At 39.9% G+C, this 26704-nt stretch overlaps 1 protein-coding gene across 1 annotated transcript in view; it reads left to right on the forward strand.

The window, feature by feature from the left end:
• The window catches only part of CDK6 (cyclin dependent kinase 6), a 211180-nt gene that overhangs the window by 32401 nt on the left and 152075 nt on the right, over positions 1 to 26704 (forward strand). Inside the window, exon 3 of the mRNA XM_090047031.1 lies at positions 17169 to 17304. Coding sequence (XP_089903157.1) covers positions 17169 to 17304 — 136 coding nt within the window. The remainder of the gene's footprint in view (positions 1 to 17168; positions 17305 to 26704) is intronic.

A 26704-nucleotide genomic window follows, 5' to 3' on the forward strand; every position in this document is an offset into this window, starting at 1 on the left:
TCTGACTGAAAGGAAAAGCTATATATTATCATGTACTGAGGCAGAACCTTTATAGAGTAACTCAGTGATTAGAACACCTAAAGAGAAATGGTAGAATGAGAAAAATTAGTGGGTATAATGTGATCTCTGGGTATATGCCATGCAGGTATATACTGGTATGTTTATAGAGATTGAGGAGCAGTAGTGTAACTGAGTCTGTAAAATGTAATGAGATAAAAATGTAAATGGAAAAGACAGTGGTACAGAACCAACCTGAATACAAGGTCTAGGTCATAAACATAGCATTGACAGGTGAATTCAGTTACCCCTATATAACTGGCCAAGAAGAGATTTGTTGACACCTTAAATGATTGCTTCTTGAAGCAGCTAGTCTTAGGGTATGGACACATGTCCATCTGGAGCCAGTTTAGAAGGGAAACATTTTAAAAAAGCAGTTGCTTTTACATTTTAATAGTTACATGTGAACAAGCAGAAAGCAGTACAGGTGAAGCAAAACTGCTTCAATACTGCCTTATCCAGGGTTAAAGTTGTAGTCTGTGTCATTCTCAGCTCATCAACACAATTAAAACATGATAGTTGTTGCAATTTTGAAATACGGAAGAAGAGAGTATAGTTTCAATATAATTTGAAGTAAGGCTGGGAAACTGGTCAGTTGACCAGTCAATTGACTGCATAGTTTTTTGACTGGTCAAAGATTACAGCAATTTTACCCCCAAAACAACACCCTACTTTTGTAGTTTTCTTAACAGAAATATGATTTTTTTATTGTTTTCTGACACATCTTAACGGAAAATTTGTGCTTTTTCTGTGTATTATTGGGACCTATTGACAATTTTTTTGAGAATTTTGACTGATATTTGTGTGGACAGTTGAACGAACATTATTTCAAACCCTAGTTTGAAGCAAGTTTAAGAAATGCTTAGAGGTGAGCCACGCAGTAATAGTGGCCAGACTATAATTAAATCAAATATCTTTGGGACAAGATTGTACCAAAATACTTGTACATTGAAACTAGATATATGGAGTTTTAAGAAATGAAGAAGTTAATAAAAAAATCTACAGCTGAGAGTTATGTAATTAAGATGTCTCAAGTTAGCAGGTTTGTTTCTTAAGTAAATCATGACAGTTACAGAAAATGGAGAGTCATATCAGAGACAATCATAGCAGAATAGGGAATAGACTGCCACCTGCTTGGGATGCATATATCTTCCACAGAGACATCATTCCATCTCTAATTTTTCTCCTGCTTCCTTTCCTTCTGGTCTGAAACAAGAATTCCCTCAAGTGTTCACCCTGTCTCATTGTTTGTAAAATACTGATGTTACAAATATTTTACATTATTTTACATAATAGCTCTATCCTCATCTAGCTGACCCAGCTGGAGATCGTTTCTCTGATGGAGTCCCAGTTAAACTCTTCTCCAAGAGTGCCGTGCCCATTTATATAAAATCCTGGTCTCTAACTTTATGTTCTTCACTAATTTATTGAAAACATGGCTGGTTAGAAGGGAAAGATAACATACAGTACCCTAATGTTATGAAATTATGTTTTTTGATTTGGGTTTTCTTTTTTTCATATTACCGCAAGAATATCAGCCCACGTTATTTGCTACTAGCCTGCAAAATTAAAATAAAAAATCTGTTTTAATTTTGCAGACTACTAGTAACTAATGTGGGCTGATATTCTTGCAGTAATAGGAAAAAAAGAAAAAAAAAAGAAAAAAAGTTACAAAATTTCTTTCCAAAAGAAATATTTTATGCCAAAGTTCTGTTGGAAATGTTTTCAGGCTTTGTAACTTAAGCTATAAAAAACAGTTGTTTATTATGGAACAAATGGGATAATTTAGTAAAGTAAGAAAGCTGCTGTATGAACTTATTTGTGTTTATTCAATGAAAAATACAATAATGAAGCATTAATTTTGAAAACATAGCTTCATCTGTAACAGAAGGTTCAGAATTATGATTTTTTCAAATACACAGTGATGGTTAGCTATGAGATTGGCAGTTACTTGTTTGTATTTATTAAACAACATCTAAAAAGATTTTCTTCAATCTCTGCGTAAGTAAAAGTTTACTTATGGGATGAGAGTGAGCCAGAGAGAGTTCAGCCCAAAAGCTAATTGTTTTTAAAAGTTACAAGGCACTGAAAATAGAGACTTGGAACTAAAGTATCATCGTACTTGTAACTATAATAAAAAGTTAATTTCATTAAATGCATTCTGGAAAGAAGTAAAGACTGGAAACCCTGATGTGAAGAGCACAGAAGTAGCCAAGAGCGTAAACATTGAATGATTATTCTTACTGGGGAGCAATCTATAACAACAGACAGTTGAATAGAGGACATCTGCTTTCAAAAGTAGCAAGAGCTACTTCTTGTGGTGAAAGCAAATGTTTTATTTCTGAGACTTATAGTTTTTAAAGACATTTTAAGGAGTATTTTGATGATCATTCTTTATTTGCCACTGACTCCTCATTTTCCTGAAAGGCCTCTAACTTAAGTGCTAACCATGACATCCTTGTATATTTTTTGAAATCCTATATATGTGTCAGTATGTTTTGACTTTGGAAGATCTAGCCTATGTCTTTCTCTTTCAAGGAATAGCTTATGCCTTTTCAACTGTTATTTAGTCAGTGCTATAATTTATTCTTCTAAGGATACATCTATTCATTCTTCATGCACAGCATTTATAACCTCCTGAGTTTAAGGGATTAACCTTACCGTTATAAGTACTGTATCGATAACAAGTTAAGGAAGGTTGTTCGCCGAGTGACGGGGTACCCAGCCTGTGGCACACATTTCCATGGCATGCAGCAGACTGGGGAGGGAGCAGGCAGTACAGCGGCCAGTAGGGCAGAGGAGAATCCAGAGCAGTCAATTTGGCAGGGAGCAGAGAACAGAACAGCAAATTGGACAGAGGAAGGGAATCAGAGTGGCACTCAGGGAGGGTGCTGGGGATAATGAGTGGCCCGCCTACCAAAAAGGTGGGGACCCCCCACTTTGTTCTAGTGCAAGTTCATTGAGCTTTTAAAAATATGTGACTGAACTCATTCTGTGATGTCTAATTATCATAGATGGGCATATTATAAGTAGATGTCATAAAACATATTCTTATTTGATACTTAGAAAGAGCTTTAAGTCTTTATAACCAGCAGACTGGTATGCTGGAAAGTTGCACAAAATTGTGGAAGATAGTGTGCTAATCTTGCTACGAATTCCTACACCTAGGTTTATTCAGATTTACATCACTTAGGGCGCGTCTACACATTGCCATATGGCAACATTGATATGGCACCCTGCTTTAGCATTGCCTTTTGGATGTACTAGAGCATGGTGAAGTACAGGCAGTTACTGCAGCATGTGTGTGGCACACAGTTAGATTTCACTGCTATGTTGCCATAGTGCTGCTCTATGTCAGGGGAGTACACCGCTACAGCAACATAGCTGCAAATCACGTATAGACCCACATGATTGCTACGTCACCATAGCTTGCCATATGGCAACGTAGCACATCACTATGACGCCATAGGACAACATGTAGATGCACCTTTAGTGTATCTTTTATGGAATTAGTAGTAATTGATGTACTGTAAATGGCATTTATGGATGGTTGTATAAGTTTAATTTGTAAACAGAAAAATGTTTGATTTATTTGGAATATTAATAGTTTGGATCAAATGCACGCCACTTGTGAATTTATAAAGCTAAGTTGAAATTCCTTACAGCAGAGTATTTTACTTCATTTTACTGTATTTCTGTGAAAACTGAGAGCGTGGTTAAGCAGACCTTTAGAAAAAAAAGTCATTTCTAAGTTAAATTGGAATGTCTGTGACCAGGTCACTTATAGTATGAGTCATCTGACCATATAAAAAATAAAGAAAATACATTCATATTGTATTTCATATAACACAATTGTTTACTGTATAAAGCTGATGACATCAACAAAACACAGAACTTTACATAGCCAATTACAAGGTATCCTCTACTTACAGTGTGAATAGAAGTAATTATACAGGTTATAATCTGGATAGAAATTTTCGAAGATCTTAAATCCCCTTTGAAAAAAAAAAAGACTGACACTGAGCATGTCTACACATGCATTAATGCACTGTAATTATGGTGTATTAAGTTAGTACCTGTAATAACAGGTACTAACTAAATGCACCATAATCAGAGCTACTGCACAGTAGCAGCAGCGTACAATTTTTATGTGACGCTTATGTGCAATAGACTGATTCTACTGCTCATTAGTGCATTACCACAGCTTTTGCCATGATGCACTAATGCGCAGTAGAATTAGTCTGCCGACCTCCTAGTGTCTTCTGTAGATGCGCTCACTTAGAATCATATGTCCTAATGCTTATTGACCTGAGTAAAATAGTACTTATTATTTTGCTTAATGTACTGTGTACATCCATTTATTTTAATCACTGAATCTTTTTTATTCTAAAATTGTATTTCTTTCCTTTTCTTCCTATCCCTTTCTGTCATCATTGAATGTTTGCTTTGTGAATAAAACTGCACTGATGGTCTAAGCTAGTCTCAACTGACAAAAGTCCACCTAAAAAAAAATGCCACCCCAAGAATTGACAACCTAGAAAATGAATGATCTTTTCACTAATAGAGAAGTCACGGTCTTTCCACATCAGGATGGAAATTAATTGGTAGAAATATGTGGACATTTATAGTATTGCTTATTTTGTATCTTTTAGTAAGCTGACACAGTAGTTTAAGAATGCAGATGCATTACACAGTTACTGTGGAATAATTTACTGCAAATGTTATTCTGTATTAAATTTACTCCATAGTAAGGAACTGACATAACCAGCTCTCCCAAGCCGACTGCCTGCAATAGGTGCATACAGTGCCTGGCCACTAGGTGGATAGCGAGCTAATTTGCATTGAACAAAGGACTATAGTGGGATAAAATTGACTAGGGGTGCAGGCATACTAGTACATGTGGGCAAGTTACATTATTGTGTAGTTATTCCAGTACTTTTTAAGGGGAATTTTTCCCCAGAGTAAAGTGACTTACACAGGCTGTATATCATATGTTTGCTCCACATTTATTAGATGGCTGGAAGGATAGTTGGGACTGGCTAGAGAGTTTGTTTGCATGGGGTTTAGGCAGGGAAGCAGTAGCTGGGGTTTAGGGGAGTGGGATTTGTTTGAGTAATCTATTTTTTCCCATTTGTAGGTTGTTTGCATGTATATTGTATGCTACTTTGAGTCCTTGGGGGAGTGGGGGTAGAAGGGGAGGGGATAGACATGTAAAAATAAATCAAGTCAGCTGAGGCTGTAATCAAGCTCAAAGATTTTCTAAACAATAAGGTAATAAAAAACCCCTGAGAAATAGATACCACACTGTAAAAAAATGTAGATGGTAATGAGGTGGAAAAATGAGAAAACGGACAAAAGGTATAAACACTAGAAAGCACATAAAACAGATCGATCCTTTTTCTCTGTAAAAAGCTTGCTGTCAGAATGTTATGATAAAATCTGAAGTTAGTGTGATAGAGGCGATATCTTTTATTAAACCAACTAGAGATTTGCAAACAAAATTTTTCTTTATTTGCAAGCTTTTGGGCATACGTGCCCTTCCTCAGGCATAGGAGAATGCAAAGGAAAATGCAAAGATTGTAAAATTTGACAGTTTTGTTTTGCAACTGTCTAGTTGGTCTAATAAAAGATATAGTCTCTACTACACTGACTGCTTGTACAGCGTTTCCCTAAACAAATTCCTAATGCTGACTTGAAAATAATAATTACACTAATTAAATAAGGGAAATAATTAAAATAGCTTTCATTCTTTTTAAGTCACTAGAAGGAAATTACTGTTTGAATTAACATGAGCCATGTTAATCTGAAGCCAGACAAAAGGCAGGGCGTGGTGGCACCTCAGAGACATATAACTTAAAGTGTAAGTTTTCATAAGCAACAGGCTATTTTGTTATGTGCCATAGCTGTGGTGTGTGAAAGCTTATGCCTCTGAATCAGTTAGTCTCTAAGGTAATGCCCCACCCCAAGTTTTGGTTCTTAATCAGGCAAAATTCCCACTGCCTGACTAAAGAATGCTGGATCAGGACCCACAAATAGGATGAGATTTACTGTAGGGTATAAAGGAGTCTATGGGCTGTGTTGTTGGAATCTCAGAAAGTTCATACTCATCTCAGTGAGGGAGTAGAAAGCACATCTGTTTTGGAAAGTCCCTTTTTCTTTACTCCTAAATCAGCCTCTACAGCACATAAGGGGCCACGTGATATAGTGGGGAGGAGTTGTGTAGTCCATTAGAGGCTGTACAGCGCCACTTAGAAGTTGCACAGCCTTGGTTTATCTCATAGGAAGCAATGAGAGAGGCGAAAAATGTCTCTCATTTCTAACTGCTCACCCTTCGTGCCTTGCGCTCACTCAGTGAATCATTTCAGTTAAAACAATGATTCAGCAGAGCACAAAAGCACATGCTTAGGTGTTTTGCTGAATTTGGGTTAAAGATAATAGATCCAAATCCAGCTGTCGGTAAACTCAGTAAATAAGTTGCCATGGACTTTAATCGCAGCTGTATCAGGCCTAGCAAAGGAGAAGTATTTGTTCCTATTATTGCTACATCAGTTATGTGGAAGGCTGAATTTGTTTTAGAAAAAAATGGGTTTAGATGTAAGCCAGTCTGTAAAATGTGTGTTCCACCAATAATGCAACTTCTTTTTCATTGTCAATAGTATTGATACTTTCTTTTAATTTTAGCCTCCTTCCTTTCTTTCTGAAAAGTTCAAAGAACTTGGTGCTTATTAGAATGAAGGCAGGGTAGGAATACACCTTTACAGACGTATTGAGAGAGAGCGAGCAACAAGCTGGAATGACTTAAGAAATATAGTAACATTGCAACATAGGGCAACCAACTTTATCCATATCTTAGTTTCTGGGCTCAAAATTTTTAAAAAATATTTCTAATTCGTTATATGTTATATTACACAAACCAGTAACTGTGGTTATTTGGTTTATGCTGTGACTACTAATCTTATCAAGTAGGGTTTTTTGGCTGTTATTTCTTTTTCTTACCCATTTTTCCAATACAAATTTTATTTAAATGAACTAACTCTGTCAACTGAAGAGCAGACAGTGATTATTAATCTCTGAGAGAAGCAGTACCATTGTCCTTAAACATTATGAAGATCTGATTGTTTTTCATCATATTTTCTATAGAAGTTAGATAAGCAGGTTCAATATTGGTGAGTTTGGTTTAACCCTTAACATTAAGCGTAAACTGAAGTTTGAAGTTTGTAATGGTTGCTTTAATTGTGGACTCCAAAATAAATAAAGACTGCGCTTTATTTTGTTGGTCATTGCACTAGGAAAAACTGGGATTCAAGGGTAATTTCTGTGTTCCTTTCATGTGAATTAAACAAAATGAGTATTGGTATCTAAAACGATGTATTTACATTTCAAGAAATGAAAAGTATGGCAACCATGTAAAAAGGAATGTAACTTTCCCTGAGGAAAGTATTCTGTGAAAAATTGAAAACATTAAATATAAGAGGCACATACGTTTCCAGTGAATCAGAGCACTGAACTGGAGCCATATGCATGCTCTCAGTGTTGCATAACAGTAATATTATTATGTAACACCAAAACTATATTCTTCTGCATAGTTTATGATCTCAGAGTAATAGGGAGAGGTCAGAGACCCAGTTGATCTCTCAGTGACTAGCCTAGCTGCTGGTCATTCCTCTTGTTTTTAACTATGGGATTTGGCAGGGATGGATGGAATCTATCACAAATGACTCCACTTACTTCTTCCAGAGAGATTCAAACATTATTAAGTGTGGCAATCCATAAGGGTTGGTCTTGTCATCCACTCAGCTGTGTATCTGGTATCCTCAGACCTTGGTGATAGTGTGTGATTGAGAGAGAACTTAAAATTTAAAAGCTGTTTGTCCTACAATCAATCCAAGTGAGCCAAAGATATTGAGGGGACTGGCAAAGGAGAAAGGTTTTGAGGAACCAGTAAACGGTAATTGCTCCTTAAATTGAGGGCCCACCCTATCATGACAATTGTTTGCAATATTGAAGTTGTATAAGATTTTCTTCCTAGCCCTTAAAAGCAATCCCCAGTCAGAAGAAGAGGAACAAGCAGCTGTAGCAACAGGTCTTGAAAGGACAGTGTTGGGCAGTAAGCAAAGAGTGGTGTAGAACACATCGTCACTAAACCCTTTTAAAGTTAAAGCTGTTAGCAACTGAGCTTTTTAGGGGACTGGGTGTCATAGTGGGTTAAAGCACTAGCCTTTTCTTCTTTGGGCACAAATCTTGGCTTATTCTGCAAGTGAAAATTAGTTTGGTGGTTTCATCTGACTTTCTAGCAGACATTTGTCTACATCATAAAACCACCATATAATTTGGCACCATGAGCAGTCTTTACTCAAGAGAGGCCCAGAACAGGAGAACAGGGGTGTTGCAGGTCAGAATTGAAGGCAGAGCTATGTGTTGAAAGCATGCCGAACCTGCCCACATTTTATCAGACTTCGGCCAGTGCTGTTTACTTCACTTTAAAAATCACCTATTTTATCTCTCATTCTCTCTCATGCTCACACACATTCCACACACAGATCTTTTGTAAATCTAAGCATTTTAAATATTTTTTCCAAAAAAGAAATTGGGAGACACTGGAAAAATTAGAACATGAAAGTTTAGCTTGCAGATAGATGATTGCTGTGTCATCTTAATATCTGTTTTTCTTCTCTGAACTCTTACTGTTAACTAATCTGGGAAACAAAAAAATTGGCCAAGTATTCAGGGATTAGGGCTACAAGTGCAGGAGAGCCAACTGTCTTGCTTGCTCTACACCAGGGGTGCCACCCTGCTGCATTAATGCCACAAATGGCATGAGCAGTCCCCGTGTGTGGCATGCAGCAGATCAGGGAGGGGACAAACAGCACACTGGCAGATAGGGAAGGAAGCAGAGCAGCAGATCAAGTAGGGGAAGGTGATCAGAGTGGCACTTGGGGAGGGTACAGATCTAATTTGGGGTATTCCTGCTGAAAAGGTTGGCCCATACTACTCTATACAGTGATTTCTGCACAGCATCTATTTTTGTTTTATATGAAGCTGCTAATGAACAAGGGGCTGCAGGGTTGAAAATTTGCAGATTATTTACTCTTGTCAATTTCCATGACACCTGGCCTGCTTCAGGTAAATCACTTATTTTTGTCTGGTATTTATTGCAGTCCATTCTTCCCGCCTCAAGTTTTTCCAAAATGGGGATTCATAAGAGAATACAGGGGTTATGGATCTCACACACACATCCTGATGGACAAGAATACGTTATCTCCAGTCTGAGACGTAAACTGAATAAAGCATGCAGTAGTTGCTGACAGTTGATCAAGAGGTGCAAACATCATGTATTTAGGCAAAACTGTGTGTGTTGAAAAAGGACTCTAAAATTTAAGAGTATGAGCCTTCTACTTCACTTCCTCTTCTTTCTTTGCTTACTTTCTTGGGTGTGCCTGTTTTAGTGCAAATTGTTCCAGACTCTGGCCCAGCTATTGTATTTTTCTTCAGCCATAAGGTCTTTTAATTACTATAAGTATTGTATATCTGATTCCACATGGAGTTTGATCTTTCTTAGCACGATCATATTTTTAAAGGAAAATGTAGCACTAAATTACAATGCACCCTTTGCTTACAGAAGTAATAGTGGCTTATTTACAGCTTTCAGCAAAGCTATACAATAAAATTGACAATAAATTAAAATATAGAATATATGCAGAAGTTAAAAAATCTGTTTGGTGGGGGGTGTAATATATATTAGAAACCCTATGGAGCATGAAGGGATCATTGCTGGTTGTGAGTAAGGTCCTTCAGAGTACCTACCAAGCTACAAAAGAGGAGATCTAAGGCAGCTGCTAAAATTTGGAATCAAATAACGCCTCATAGTTGGGGTTTTACTTCATTTAACTTGAGGTGTGAGGGGCTGAAATATTTCAGTGCTCATAAAAAGTTAGGATTTGCTTGAGCCAAACAGAATGAAAACAGAAGCCATTCAGGATCTCCCCCCAACATATTTGTCAATAAACCTCAACCCTGACCTATAATACCCTTGGTATTCCACTCTTGTGGTATTTTTGGGCAGACACTGTCAATCATACATAAACTATGATGTTTTTTGCCATGTGGGAAAATATCTTAGGAACTGGGTTGAGACCAACAAACTCTTTCCATTTGAGATTTGATCCAGACTTTTGAAGTGTCTAAAATGTAGTTTATTAACACGTTACTGCTTACTGACTCAATCCTTTTCTTAAATATAATAGCATTCATGCATTGAAGACTCCATTTTTATTCTCTACCAAGTTTATAAAGACATACTTTCAAGTCATGGTACAAAAAAAATGGCAAACCAAGCCAGAAAGATGTTCTATACTTGATATTACATGTGGGGCTATGTTGGTCTGTTGTTCCCACCCTGAGCACTGCTGTATGTGTGTATAATGTGAAACATCCTTTTGTGGCTGGTTTGCGTCATGCTATAAGCTGAATATGTGGCATTAAGGAGTTGAGGCAGGAATCTGAGATTTAGGGTGCTGCTCTTCAATCTAGGGCTTCCTGGGTCCACTGTGAGATTATATGAATGTGCATGTGAGAATCCAAAGTTACTTTTTGTTGAATATGTTAATAACAATGAATACATAGCTTTTACAATGTTGTCTGATTTTCTACATCCTCTGGGCAAAAAGACAAGCGTGTATGTGGCTATATGTAAGTTCCACAAGAATATATTCACATAAGACAAAATTTAAAAAAAGAAGAAAAAGGAAATTGGCTGTATGAAAAGCAAATTTCTATTTCATTAGTGTTTCAATTCAGATCTTTGCATAAGACCATGTGTTTCCAGTCAAACATCTTGGTAAAAGTTTGAAGGACTTCCTGCAGCAGATCTTATTTAATCACTACAAATAAAGTACAATAGAAGAGCAGGACTTGTGTTGAGGTATGGAAGTTCTGTATTAATTGATTTAGATTGACTTCACCGAGGCCCATGAACAGGGTGTAACCCTTTAAAAAAGGGCTGCATGTTGTTGAGTATGTCAAGGCTGCCCTGTTACCAGATTAATAGAAAAAATAATCAGGTTGTGGGTTGAAAGAGTTACAGCTTGGATAGCAGAGTTAATCCTAACTAAAATAGACAAATGTCAAGGAATAGACTAAAGATGATTTTTTCTTATAGTAAATATAAAAAGTATAATTTGTAATGAATAATTCTACCCTAGAGGAGACATCAAGAAAAGAACGTGCCTTACGCTGTCTATTTCCTTCCAAGGGTGATCATGACAGGCAATGCCAGATGTTACTTTTGTGATATCAAGAAGTTAAGTAAGATCTACTTTAAATGAGGATCTATTTAGATAGTATTTGTAGTTTGCATAGATAATTATAACCTGGTTAGCCCTACAGGGGAGAAATGGAGGAGGAGCTAGAATTTATTTAATTTACTGTAAAGCACTTTCTGATTCATACATGAGGTAGTACATAAGTGCAATATGTTGTCTATTAATCACAGTATGCAATAAGTAATAATGATAAGCAGAGGTGGCTTCATTCTTATAGTTCTTAAGTTAGCAATGTCCATTTAAACATACATTTACGATATCAGGATTAAATTAAGATAGGTTGATTAAAAAAATATATGCAGAGCATTTGCATTTCCTTTAAAATGAGCCTGTAGTAATATATATGGCTTCTACATTCTACAGAAATTTCCTTCCCATCCTCCCCAGACTGAATTGCAAGCCTGCAATGGTTGGAGGGGTTTTGCCAGTGTATTAAATACCTGGTGAAAAAGGTGTTTTATAGGTTTTTTTAAGTAAATGTAGGTCAATATAAAGGAATCATACAGTTGGAAATATTTTCCAGTGTTTATGTTCAGATGTTCAGACCTGTCTGGCTCCTCTCTATTTGCATGTGTTGGGGTTATAGGCAGTCCAGCTACATTCCACATTGATTTATATAAATATATTTCAGGTTAATAACCTTCAGCCAAATACCACTTCCCACTACCAAGGAATTTCACTTTTCAGCATGGTTAGTGACTTCTCTTAAAGCTGATTGACTACAGAGGCATCAGTCTTATACATGTTTCCGTATTAAGAAAATTATAAAGACAAAATCATTTTTTCTAGAGCTATGGTTTTTGTAGTCAATACCTGCACCATAAATATTGTGTTCTTATGTTCATAGGATGAATATTTGTTAATTTATTAAGAATAACTTTCTTAGGGGAAGTTGGTAATATCTCCATGTTAAAGGTTTCAGTAAACTTTCATCTGAAGTCCATAAAACTTTTCCTCAGAATATTATTCTGATAAGAAAGAAGACACATTTGCTCTGAAGACAAAGGAAAATATTTTGCAAAGTTAAAAGAAAATTCACTAAGTTGTCTTCCAAGTATTAAGAAGTCACCTTAATTTAAAATACTATTTTTCTCTGTACTTGTCTCCATCCAGCTCAAAAGTACTTGTTAGTATTGCTTCAGAGTTTCAGATCTCCTTAAAAACTAGTTCAATTTAATTTAAATAATTGCTGTTAAAATCGTCATAGTTACTTTTGTTCCCAATTCTGAGTCCACTGATTTCCATAGAAATTTTTGGCTATTGACTATACTTAGAGCAATTTTGCATGTTATAGTTTCAGATTCTCAGCTGGTATAACTATTCCCTTTGACTCCATTTGACTTACCTTGACTTACCCCTACAGAGGTATATATAAGTGTGTGTGTGTGTGTGTGTGTATGTGTATATATATATATATATATATAAAAAAAAATATGCATGTAAACGTGTGTCTGCATACATTGGTGCACCTCTAATACACACATACACACACACACACACACACACACACACACACTAGGGGTGCACCGATAAAGATTTTCTTGGCCGATACTGATGGCTTATGATTAACCGACCATATTGGCCACTGCTGATCCAATAACCGATATTTAATAATAGTGCAAGGTATTTTAAACTACTGACATAAATAAACCTGTTTGTTTGTTTGTTTTGCCTTTATAACACACACATACATGCCTCCTTCCTGCTCTAGCCCTTGATGCAGAAGATAGTGACTGTTTTATTTCCATGCATGTTGCCCCCTTGCTCATTGCGCCTACATGCTCCCTACATACCACTCCCATTGCTCGCCAGGACCTGTAGTCTGCTGTGGGCTTGGGCCAGTGGTGGGGTGCAGGAATCGGACTATGCTCACCAGGGTCCGCTGGGCACATGACCGTAATTATCGGCTACAGTGACCAAAAAGAGCCGATAACCAATGTTTAAAACTTTTTGGTCTTTTCTGGCCGGTGCCAGCTTAGAAACATAACGGTATTTCTATAGCGAACTGGTAACAAAAGTCCTATAGTTCAAGTGGTGGAGGCCTGGGTTGTTAGATCTGTAGTTGTTACAGAGAGATTACTCCATAGTTCTCTTATAAAAAAGATTTTGATCTCTCTTTCAATTCTAGTAATGAAAAACTTTTGATTTCTTGTTTTAGGGTTGTCCCATTAACTATTTGAATACTTTCTGATGTAGTTTTCAACTAAGTAGAGATTTTAGCAGCTAGAAGAGCTGTTAACAAATCCCTTGTGTTTGTGTCCTCTAAATTGTCCCATAAAATCGTAACAGGAGAAAAAAGTGAAACGTATTTTGACACTGGCTCTTGCAAGAGGCAGTTTTCAAAGGAAATAATGTGAGAAATTGCCATTTATTGAAAAGTAGACATGATCTTTTGTCATTAAATCTGGAGGAGGAAAAAAGGAGGCAGTAAAAGGTACTGTATTTATTTGAATACAAGATAAGCTTCCACCTTTCAGCAGGGGAAAAAATGCCCTTCAGTTTATATTTACATACCATAAACCCCCTCTCCCCTCCTCATTAAATACACTGGCTATCACTAAACTGCTGCCTGAAGCAGCATGTGCTCAGTCATGGAAACCAATTGTGAAGCTGATTGAACGCAGCCCATGCTGTGTGTAAAACATATGGCCATTATTGGGCAAACACTAATGGGAACCTACCACAAGACTAAGTTAGTGCAACCCATCTGTGTGCCCAGGAATGCCCATAATGTTCAGTTCCTCTTAAGCAGCAACTGTTTTGGTAAACCTACATCAAATAATTTCAACTTTCTCTTTGCTCCCACAACTCAGCTGTACTTTTCTTTCTCATTTCCAGTGATTCTTGTTTCTTCACCAACCTTGTCTGGCAAACATCACCAACTTCTGTGTAGTAGAGAAGCTCTGTCGGCCTGTTGCATCTGATTACTGTGGTCCTGCCTTCTATGGGGTGGAGACGGACCAGTAGCTCTGCACCTGATCTGCATATAAAATTTTGGAGGGTCCCAGGACTTGTGACAAGAACACCCAGTTCGAGTCATGAGTGGGGAGCTAATTAGCACGTGGCTCCTTTGTAGTGGGTATCTGGAGTATACATCTATACTGAGCAATGCTGGGCTTTGGCGTCACCATGGCTTGAAATACTGCTGACTCTGCTGTGACCCAGCCCAATGAACTATATGAAAAGTCTGGACTAAATTGCCCATTTCGTACTATGTATAAATAGGTATAATTGTTGCTCGGGGAGGAGCCTCCCTAGCTTGCTCCTGTGGCCATATGGCTGAGGGCAGGCAAAACGTGGGGACATCTGAGCTCCAGGCCTCCAGGCTTGGGCCTGCTCATAGGTTGCCTGCCAAAAGACTTTAGAAATATCTGAAGCCCCTGGTGGGGGTGGAGGATGTTTGCCATCTGTAGGGCCACTTATAGTTCTGGACTGACTCATGGATTTGGATTTGATTTAACTGATTTGGCTTAGAACATGAAAAATTAAAAACAAAACAAACCTATAATTGTTGCTCAAAAATATGTTTGTGTAGTATCTCTGCTGAAATTTGCAACGGTCAGAGTTGGGGCCAGAGTAAGAGCCACAGCAGTCTCCTATTCTCCCATGCAGTTTCTTTCCTCATCTCAGTCCCTTTTCTCTGCCCCCGCCTCCCCCCGTGTCACATGCAGCTTACTTCCACATTGTGTTTGAGAAAGGAACAGAGCCTGAGCAGGGTCTTGACAGTAAGGGTGGGGAAAGCTGCAGGGGAAGAAGGGGCGGGGGGGCAAAGTGTAGGGGGCCACCTGACCTGCTCAGCCATTATTTTTCCTGCTGTAGTAGTGGGAGGGGGCTGAATTCAAGACAGTGTTCCAATAATGAGATTCTGCACCTGGCAAATTATAACAAATTTAACATTTTTCTGTATATAGAATCTAATGATTAGGTGGTCATCTTATTTTCAGAGGCATCTTGCATTCAAGTAAACGTGGTACTTTAATTATTTATCTAAATCAGTTAGGGCTCCATTTTTAAAGTGAAAGAAATCTCTAAGTTCTGATTAAATTAGTTCTCTCCAACATGCTTTTTGACATAAAGGAATGTACACAAATCAGGTTTCAAAATGGAGTAGCTAAGAAACAAATTTTGAGTGACTAGACAAATATTACAGAGAAAACTCTCATTAAAGCCATGCTCAGACCCCTTAGGTGCTAGCCTCTTAAATTTACCAGTGAAGCACAGTGGCTCTTTTACATTTCTTGGCTCAGATTTTTACTTTAGTTAGCTGGAGATTAAAATGTTTTACAAAAGAAAGTGGGACTTTTGAAATCTACAGATGGAAGAAGTACCAGATAAATGAAAAGCTTTTCTCCAAACTGTTTTTTTCATAGCATAATTAAAAATTAGTGACTGGGCGAGAAGCAGAGTTGCCTAGTACAGTAGGATTTGGCTACAGACCTAAAATATTGGGAAGTTAATGTTGAGTATCAAAGCAGGAAAATTATTACTTAATAATATTGTAGATCTTAATACTACTCACATGGTGAGCAAGCACATGATGCCTGTTGCTTATAAAGAAATGTATGTTATTAAAGCATAGCATCCTTAATTTAGACCCAAAATAAACTTTTCATCATTAACTTCAAAATGTTACCGATGTTATAACATATTTTTCCTGTAAAAAAATGCTTACTTTTTTTTCCTCAAGTGCTGCAGTGGTAAGTATTTCTTTTAAAAATGATAAATTTATTGAATATTTTTGTTTCTCATTTCACAGAGGAAGTAATCAAATCTGTACATTATTAAAATAAATACCAATATACATATTTATGTAGCTCTCTCTTTTCTCTGTTTGCCATCTTTAATGAAGAGATTTCCTATAGGGACTTTGACAGGGTAAGAAGGATTTGACTTGAGTAGGATTTGACAGAGGAAAAGGCATTGGCCTCTAGGTCACTTAAGGAGGGCATTTATTGCATTCTGAGGGGTGGCCATTTGAGTAGGCACAAATGTGCATGCAAAATAGACAAAAAGGCATGACTGGTGAGACAGAATGTAAGGTATCAAAGCAAGAAGCAAAGATAGATAAATAGGAAAAGTGGTACATCAAACAGCCTTGAAAATAAGGATAAGAAGTTTGAATCCAATGCTATGAAACAGTAAAAGAGCATTCAAGCAAGACTTGATCAGAGTGTTAAAGGAAGACTGTTTTAGCAGCTGCATTTTATATAAAAAACTATTTTTTTTAATAAACTTGGGTTCTTCGTTATTTTTTCCTGCTGTTTGCGATTTACAAGAACACTCAGATGTGCAAAAATGCTAGCTTTCTGCAAAAGTGAGGGAACTTGATTTCAAATTATGTGAAAAAAGTTGTTATGATACACATGGCAAGTGGAAAAAATTAAAAGATGTGTGTAAGCCAACAGCTTTTTTGTTTCCCCAAAATGTCACTGTTTACTTATTTTCCCTTTGAAGACAAATGAGATTGTGGCAAACTTCAAGATGGGAGAGAAAATATATAAAAATATAATCATTTTCAGTATTCCTTTAACTGTGATTGGTCTGTATCTCCTTCACAGAGCTGCTTCTTGATCATATGAAGTATTAATGTTTGTGATTTCGGAATTGAAATATAAAATAGAAATGCGGTATCACAAATAAACAGTAATCATTTGAGAGCTCAAAGACTGTTCCTCTGGAAAATCCTATCTTCACTCCATGTTTTTTAATAAATAGGAATATACATGTATTGGCTGCAAATTGCTGCTTTACTGAATTCCATTTACTCATCTACTCTTGTCTTCCTCTTAGGTTGTTTGATGTATGCACAGTGTCACGGACAGACAGAGAAACCAAGCTAACACTAGTGTTCGAGCATGTCGATCAAGACTTGACCACTTATTTGGATAAAGTTCCAGAGCCTGGAGTGCCTACTGAAACCATAAAGGTATTAGTCAAAGAAGAGTTGTTTTCTCTTTTTTCTAAACAACATAAGGACATGTTGCATTATAAAGACAAAAAACCAAATCACTAGGATCTTACTCAGACACCAGATCTTTTGCTTCAGCAACAGTTTGCTTACTTAAGACTTGTTAAAATTGAACAGTGTTTCAGTTCGGACTTGATCTACAGTGCATTGATTTGTGTTCACTAAAAGACACGGTTTCATTCTGGAAGTATTCATCTTGTTCTCCTCGGCTTTAAATTTATATCCCTACCTCCACATCCCCACCCTTCTTTACTTTTAATTGTACCAGATTTACCCTTGAAAATGATCAGAGAAAAAGATCTTCACTTACAATTGTGGTTCCAAACCTCCCCAAAAGGCAGCACTTTATATGTAGTTTTATTTCTTTATGTATTGATTGACTGATTGAGAGAGAGAGAGTTTGGGAAATGCTAACTTAAATGCAGCAATTCCATAGCCTTTTTCTTTTGTTGAGGGTGCACTGCCCAGAGAACCAACTCCGAACTGAAGGCATGTGTTCAAGTAGGGGAATTGAAATGGAAGGATTAATATTGTTTCTTCGTGGTTATTTCTGATAAGGGGAATTTGGTTGGGTTCTTCATTCCTCAGAAGAATTTCAATTCCTCTACTTTCCCTGTTGGCAGCAGCTAAGTCTGAGGGTTTTGACTGCGGTGTGCCAGTATTCCTGCTGGAACTAAAATCTAGAGGTTCCTGACTGGAGGGTCTTGGCCCTCCACCCAGGGTCAGATCGATTGCCGCATTTGGCATCAGGAAGGAATTTCACTCCCTGGCCAGATTAGTATGGACTATGAAGGTTTTTGCTTTCCTTTGTAGTGGGAGTTTTGGCCCTCTTTCTTGGGTCCCTTGAGGGTATTTAACAACCTTCACAGGAGAAGGACATTGGGCGCTGTTGTCTTCTGGCTTTGCCCTAAGGCAGGTTAGGGTGCCATCCCCTGTGGTTGTATGACAAGATTATATATGTAGTTTTAGTAGTAGATTAAAAGAGGACTTGCATGGGATGATTTGGATAAGGATGAATCTGGTTCAGGCACAGGTTGCTTCCATCCCTACTTTTCTGTGATTCTGTGAGTCTGAGAATGAATAAGAGCAACATTTATTTTGTGTTTTCAAGTGCTATTTGTGTGGGTTAAAGGGAAAATACAGTTATTGTTTATATGGTCCCCTCTTCCAATTTCAGCATTTGCATGGCATTTTCTGTGTTGATTTATGAACTCTGCTTTGCACAGGGACATAGCACAATTAAAATTAACTTGGTCCTGTGTTGACTTGGATATTTAAGGGCCAAGTCCTTCAAACTGTATTCACACAACTGCTAATGGTGATGTCAGTCAGGATTGGCCATCTGATCCTGTTCACAGAATTGTTCCCAGGATCTTACTGTATGTGGCTAACCTTCTGGTGATATTCTTTCCATAGGTATTTATACCAGATATCAAATGAGGGTAAATCAGTAGAACTCCATTGACTTTGGAGAAGTCCTGACAATTTAAACCAGCTGAGGCTATGATCTGTAGCACATATATCTTTATACAGCTGACCCGTTCTTCTCTTCCTCCTCACTTTCTCTCTCTTTAATTTTGCTTTTTATGCACATAAAATACTTTAAATTAGATGTTGGTTTATACTTTGTTTTACATTGTTACATTCAATTTAAATGGGGCACCCTTTTCAGAATACCCATTGTACAGAACAACAGTCACTACCATAGAGGTCTTTGTGTGGTTCAGCAGTGCATAGGAACAAGGTGAGCTGAAAAAGCTGTTGATAGCTTGAATTCAGAGGGTTACTTTTCATTTCATTTTGGAATTTTGACCTGAATTTTAAACAGGGTCTGGTATTTAGTTGTTAAGTATATTAAGTACATTAGAGATAAAGAAAACTGCTAACAGTACTCGTTAAGAATTTTTAAAAATCATGTCTAGTGTATAGTAGTTAGACTTTAAATCAGTTATGGAAGAAACTGTGACGAACATTTGAACAGAGCCTATGTTCTGCTTCAGAAATATCTGTTTTCCTGCATTCAGTATTGAAATAAAGAATTTCTTTAATACATTAAGTATGGAGCTGTACCAGTGTTCTTCATCTTTGATGTAATGTGCTGACCATTGCAACATGTTGCATTTTATACATGACTTAGGAACATGTGGTCCATTTATTTTTGAGAATGACATACACTTAAAACAAAATCCACAAAAATTTTATGTGGGACATAGGCCCTGTACTAACACAGTAGATGCTTAAGTTTAGAACCTGTCCCTAATCCTGAAGATGCCCTGGTAACTGACATTTAAAGTTTGTAGGTGTCCAAGAATCTATTTCTGGACATGTCCCAAAACATTTAAGTCTTGGAAGTACTAAGCAGATTGTCTTATGCCTCAGCTCTGTCGAGATGCACAAGAAAGACTCTACCTGACTTTCAGAGCATGTCTCTGGGTCAGACAATACATGAAGAAGGCAAAAAAGACATATCTTACTTTTTATACAATAGTGGTGTGAGCACTTGCCCAAAATATGTGAAACTAGATACCGTTCCTTCTCTGTCTGAGGGATTCGAACGTGTTACCCTCCTTTCAGGAGAAATCCCTACTTGTCAGGCTATAGGTTATGCTGGGATGCGGAAGCTCCAAATATCTACTGTTGAAGCTGTTCCACTTTGCATAGAATAATAGAATAATTCATAATAGAATAATTAATAATTAATTGGGCCAGAGAGAAAGAGAAACCATGACACCATGGCATGGAATTCAGATATCACCTCTTCCATGTTAGTGCCCTGACCTGACCACGGGGCTGTAGAGTTATGATCACTCTCTTTGTGGTGCAGTGAATGTTTAGTTATTCTGTCTGAAGTTGATAAGTGCCAGCAGAAGAGACTCAGAGTAGCTGTCTCCAGATACTTATTTCCTGGTAGTTAGGGCATCCTTGTGGGAAAGGGGAGCTGTTACGTCACATTCCTTGGAACAAACGAAGGAAATGAACCAGGGTGTCTCCCACATTCTGAGTGAGTGCGCTAACTGCTGATTAGATCAGAGCTATCCAACTGGCAGCCTGCAAGGCTGCCTGCAACCCCTGAAGTGTTAATACGTGGCCCATAGGCTCCCCCAGCAATGGCTTTCCCATGAGAAAGTGAGGACAGGTGTTATGTGTGTGGTGGGGAGGGAAGAGCCGAGTTTCCTCTGCTGTGCAGCTGCCTACGTGGCTGGGGAGCAGAGCCAAACTACCGCATGTTATGCTTGGCTCTGCCTCAACCCTACTGTGGGTACAACACCTTTCCCCCATCTCCTGGCTACACATGCTGTGTGAGAGTCAGATTGTCTGTGTTGTGGCAGAGAGACTGCCTTGCATGGCGCACATGGCCAGGAGAGGAGGGAAGCCTGACTGACCAGGGGACACTAAGCAGTAGAGGTGTGCAAAACAGGCCATATTCGATTTGGATTTGGATTTGGCCTGAATCAGGGACAGTGATTCGATTCATTGATTCAGCTCGCTGTCCTCTATTCAATTCGGACAAATCTGAATCTGAAGACTTGATGCTGATTCAGAGAATCAATGATTCAGCCATAGACACAGCTTTAAATGTTTTTTCGACATACCTCGAGATACCAGGCGTGGCTTGTGAATGCTGCGATGCTGGGGTGGATGGAGCATCCCACGGGAGTGCTTGGGGGGCCTATCATGTGCTCGGCAGTGAACCTGGATGTGGACCAGAAGTACTTCTGGTCCATTTCCAGGTCTGCTGCTGAGTGTGTTGGGGAGGCCCCTGTGCTCCTGTGGGACTCTCCATCTGCCCCACCATCGAAGCATTCATGAGCACCTGGTACCTTGAGGTATGTAGAAAAAATATTTAATGTTATATCTATAGACAAATCACCAAATCTTTCCATCTCTCTCTGAATTGATTTGGAGAGTTCCAATTCAATTCAGAGAGATTAAACGATCTCCTGATTCTATTAGGATTTGGAGATTTGGCCACCAAATTGGACCAAATCTCTGCCAAATCATATCAGAGACTGTAGCTTTACACAGCCCTACTGAGCAGCCCACGTGGTGGCTCATGTGTCATATGCCTGCAAGCTGGCTGTGTTAGCTGAAGGAGGAGCAACACCTCTTCTGCTGGCTGTGTTTTGTGTGGAAGGGCAGGATTAGAAACCTAACTCCAGGAGAAGGTTTGGAGCTATGAATCTAATATGGTAGCCCATAATAGGAGCCGCTTACTTACAGCTCAGAGGCTAGCACCTGAGTCACAGAGAAGGGAAGCATTGTAAACACTTCCCTTGCCTTAATGTTTCCTACTAGCTGGCTTAGAAGGTTCCCTGCTCAGTGTGCTAGCTTTTGTGGATCTTATTCTTAGGCATTATATATGGAATCTGATTTAGGTCTCCGGATTCTACTAAAAGCCTAAAAGTTACACGTTGAAATGCTCAGCTTAAGTCCCTTTGTGAATCTAGGCCCTGGAATGCTAAATTTCACTGAAAGCCTAGTAAGTGCCTAAAGCCCCTGGCAGGCCAGATAATCACATCTCAGAGAGTAAGCTGGCCACACAATTATCCCGCAAAATGTATGTAATAATTTTGTGGTTGGCTTCCATTGTGCCTTAAATTGAATGCAGGTTTAGGACTGTATGAGGGTTTTGAATATGCCCGAGTGCTACCACTGCCAGCGATTGTCAGCTGGCTCTGGGACTACATTGGAGCTCGAACCAGCCCTGGTGTGATTAACATCTGCCAGCTGCAGGCACCTCAGTGGGGCTGTAACCAAAGCCAACTGGAAACTAGTGCTGTCCTGATCACCCAGCTATCAGCTGATTGTCATCCAACTCTGGGGACTGTTTTTGTTCAGTGTTTTCATCAACGACCTGGAAGGTGGCAAAGAGCGCACCCTCAGCAGGTTTGCGGATGACATCATGCAGCTGGGGGAAGTAGATATGCTGGAGGGTAGGGCTAGCACTCAGAGTGACCTAGACAAATTGGAGGATTAGGCCAAAAGGAATCTCATGAGGTTCAACAAGGACTAGTGCAAAGTCCTGCACTTAGGATGGAACAATCCCATGCACCACTACAGGCTGGGAACTGATTGGCTAAGCAGCAGCTCTGCAGAAAAGGACCTGGGGGTTACAGTGGACAATAAGCTGAGTATGAGCCAATAGTGTGCCTTTGTTGCAAACAAGGCTAGCTATACTGGCCTGCATTGGTAGGTATGTTGCCTGCAGGTCAAAGGAAGTGATTATTCTGAGGGTACACCTATAAAGATTTTTTTGGCCAATACTGATGGTTGATTATTAACAAGCCATATTGGCTGATACCTATCTGATTGCTGATACGCAGCCTGGCAGCTTGGAGAGCAGCGTTTGGCCTGTGAGTCTGTGGAGTGAGAGAGGGGCATGGGGGAGGGAAGAGGCATGTGGGGGTGCAGATTGAAGCCCCCCCCACAGTGAGGGAGGAAATGAGGCAGGGGCAGGCACTGCCCATCTGGGCGGCATGGGAGAATGTGGGGAGTGGCTCCCCATGCTGCATGCAACCTGGGGGAAGCATGGGGGGCTGGGCCACAGCTGCACTCAGGGCAGGCAGCCACCCCAAAATTCACCATAACCACCCCATAGCCCCCTCCCAGTGCCGCCACTGCCCGCCTTGCCCCGTCCTCCCCGAGCACAGCCCTGGCTCAGCCCCCTTCACTGAAAAGAGGGCGGTGCAGCCCGGGCCCAGCCCTGAGCCTGCAGTGGGCAACCTGCCCTCACCCCACGCACAAATTTGGGGATTACATGGCCCCCATGCCTGCCCTGGGGCCACTTGCAGCTCTGTCCTGTGCCCCGCCCCAGCCCTGCTGGGCAGCATCTGCCTCTTTTCTTGTCCCATTTCCTTCCTTCAGCAATGGGGCATCAATCTGCCCTCCACCACATGCCTCCCCCACAGACTTACCAGCCAGATGCTGCACTCTTGGATGTGTGCATGCTACAGCTCCGCATATGCACACAGCATTTATCTGTGACATTATCAGCCACATCGGCCATAGAAAGCTGACTACAGATAATGTTAGTTTTCCTTTTATCAGTGCCAATCTGATACCGACCAATGTATTGGTGCACCTCTAATTATTCCCCTCTCTTCAGCATTGGTGAGGCCACATCTGGAGTACTGTGTTCAGTTTTGGGCCCCCCACTACAGAAAGGATATGGACAAATTGGAGAGAGTCCAGCAAGTGCCACAAAAATGGTGAGAGGGCTGGAGCACATGGCTTATGAGGAGAGGCTGAGGGAACTGGCGTTATTGGCTGTGTGTAGATGAAACAAGATGCATGTTTGCACAACACTTTAAAGCAGGCTAAATGCTTTTCTACCACTTTAATGGTGTCGGTGTTTGCATGCCTCAGCAGCGTATTGCACATTAATTCCAGCCGCTGTAGGAAATTCAGTGGCATAATGCACCTTAAATAACTTCATAGATTTCATAGATTTCATAGACATTAGGGCTGGAAGGGACCTCGGGAGATCATCGAGTCCAGCCCCCTGCCCAAAGGGCAGGAAGTCAGCTGGGGTCATAGGATCCCAGCAAGATAAGCATCCAATTTACTCTTGAAGGTGTTCAATGTAGGCGCTTGAACCACCTCCGCTGGCAGACTGTTCCAGACCTTGGGGGCTCGGACAGTAAAGAAATTCTTCCTTAAGTCCAGCCTGAAACGGTCTTGCAGGAGTTTGTGACCGTTCGACCTTGTCATCCCATGGGGCGCTCTGGTGGACAGATGTTCCCCCAGATCCTGGTGGTCACCCCTGATAAACTTGTAGGTGGCCATCAGATCACCCCTGAGCCTGCGCTTTTCCAGGCTAAAGAGTCCCATGGCTCTCAGCCTGTCATCGTAAGATCTGTTTTCCTGACCTCTGATCATGCGCGTGGCTCTCCTCTGGACTCTCTCAAGCTTCTCCACATCCTTTTTGAATTGTGGAGCCCAAAACTGGATGCAGTACTCCAGCTGCGGCCTCACTAAGGCCGAGTACAAGGGGAGAATGACGTCCCGGGATTTGCTCGAGAAGCATCTATGGATACACGCCAGCATTTTGGTTGCTTTACTAGCTGCAGCATCGCATTGGAGGCTCATGTTCATCTTCAAAGAGTTTTAGTTTGCTGCCCCTACAGCTGCGGAGCAAAGCAATGGGATCCATGCAGCTCCACATGACAGCAGCCCAGGAAAGAAACTCCTGCCAAAAACAGCAGCGAGCCTGATCTCTGCTCCCGCTTCCCTCCCCCACCCCAGAGCCTGCCGGCCTGTTTGAGCTGTGCAGGGCCCTGGAGCTTCCCTCCACAGCTGCGGTGCCTCCTGGGACTGCCCAAGCCGGGTGCCTGCGGGCAGGTGCCGCCTGGGGAGGGGCCGCAGATGTTGTGGAGGGAAGCACCAGCCCCTCCACCACAGCCCAGGGAAGCTCCGCTCTCTAGCAGCTCGCCCCCCAATCCATGCTGGAGAGGCAAGTAAGTCAGTGGGATGTGTGCACAACACGGGGGCTTAATCAGCCCTAAATTGAAGCTGTATTTTTTAAAACCCACCACTTTAATTTAGGGCCCCTGTTTCATCTACACATGCCCGTTTAGTCTAGAGAAGAGAAGGGATTTAATAGCAGCCTTCAACTACCTGAAAGGGGGTTCAAAAGAGAATGGAGCTAGACTGTTCTCAATGGTGGTAGATGACAGAACAAGGAACAATGGTCTCAAGTTGCAGCAAGGGAAGTTTAGTTTAGATATTAGGAAGAATTTTCTCACTAGGAGGGTAGTAAAACACTGGAACAGGTTACCCAGAGAGGTTATGAAATCTCTGTCCTTGGAGATTCTTAACCTGGCTAGACAACACTTTGGCTGGGATGATCTAGTTGAGGATGGTCCTGCTTTGAGCAAGGGATTAGACTAGATGATCTCCTGAGGTCCCTTCCAACCTTAATTTTCTATGATTCTGTGACCACACTGGGAATGGTTTGGGTTCTGGTGTGGTCCTGGAGCCAGCTGACAATTAGCTGATTGTTGGGCACCAAGTTTTCAACTTGCCAGTACAGCGGGAGCCTGAGATTATGATCCTGGCCCATGCACTAGCCAGTAGGGTGCGATTTGGGTCTTATCCCTGATCCCAAAATCATGTGTTCCTCCATGCACATGTGGCATAGGAGGTGTGATTGTTAGGATCAGGGATTAAATATCATCGCACCTTTAAATGAATATCTGCCAGTGAACTAAGTCCTTTTTTTTTTTTAAATTTACCCTGCCTCAAATTGAAGAAATATTCAATTTTATCCCTCAAAAGGGATACAATTATTGCAACTCTCTATGCATCTTGCAGCAGCCACTCTGCCTGTGTTGCTAGCAGTTAAAGTGTCACATCTTTGGGTGACACCTAGTAAATTAACATGAAGATGTTGCTTCTCAGAAAGCAACCCAGTGATGTGCTGTGAGTTATTGTTAGCTCTTTGCCACAGACATACATGCTCTGCTGATTGTATTTGAGATGGGGAACGGATGGCACACAGGTGGTACAGAAAATGCAGTGAGAAATTCCAGGAATATGTATACCACAGTAGTGACAAAATTCCTGTAAGGAATAAAAAATAGTTAAAGATCTTCAGAGTAGCCTGCACACAGCAACACTGAAGTTAAAAGACACTTCTTAAGAGCAAGGGTTCCTGCTTTAAAATTTAAGTTCATTCAGAATTACATACACATACATATTAGTCATGTTTTAGAACTTGTTCTGCTAGTTTTTATGAAGAGGTAAAGAAGCTAAACTTACGTGGGCGTTCAGAGTTAAGAAATGATGGTTACACATCCTCGAATGGTTTAAAAAGTTGTAGACCACAGGCTTCAATGGATGATGGATTAGGGCTTTTTGGACTTCAGCTTTCTCTTGCAGTCCATGAGAGTTTGGACAGTCAAAAAAATTGCAGACTTCACCTCTTATTTTGTGATATTAAGTATCACAAATTATGCCAGTTTACATCAGCTAAGGGTCTTATTCCTTGTTATGTCAATATGTTTGAATGACTTTTGTTTTAGAAAATACGTTGGAAGATGAGTCAAAGTTATGAATAGAAACAAACAAGAGAATAAGATGTAATTATTAAAGTGACTTCATATTTAGGAAAAGTACTTTAATTCAATAATTTACAATAAGAGGGGCTCAGTTATGCCTTATATAAAAGTGGGACCTATAGAGAGCTGCATGGATGAATAGTTGAAAAATTGCACACCCTGTAAATGGCATGTCCTAGACCCATTATGCCTTCAAAAAAGTGATGTATGTTGGATGGCAGAGAAGAGAGAAATTCCATTTGTACAGGGTTGGTCAGCTCTTTCCCACACTACCCTTTGCAACACCCACACGGTCTATC

The sequence above is a fragment of the Crocodylus siamensis genome, chromosome 5, assembly GCF_052110815.1.
Source record: "Crocodylus siamensis isolate JL-2025a chromosome 5, ASM5211081v1, whole genome shotgun sequence".
Taxonomy (NCBI): domain Eukaryota; kingdom Metazoa; phylum Chordata; order Crocodylia; family Crocodylidae; genus Crocodylus; species Crocodylus siamensis.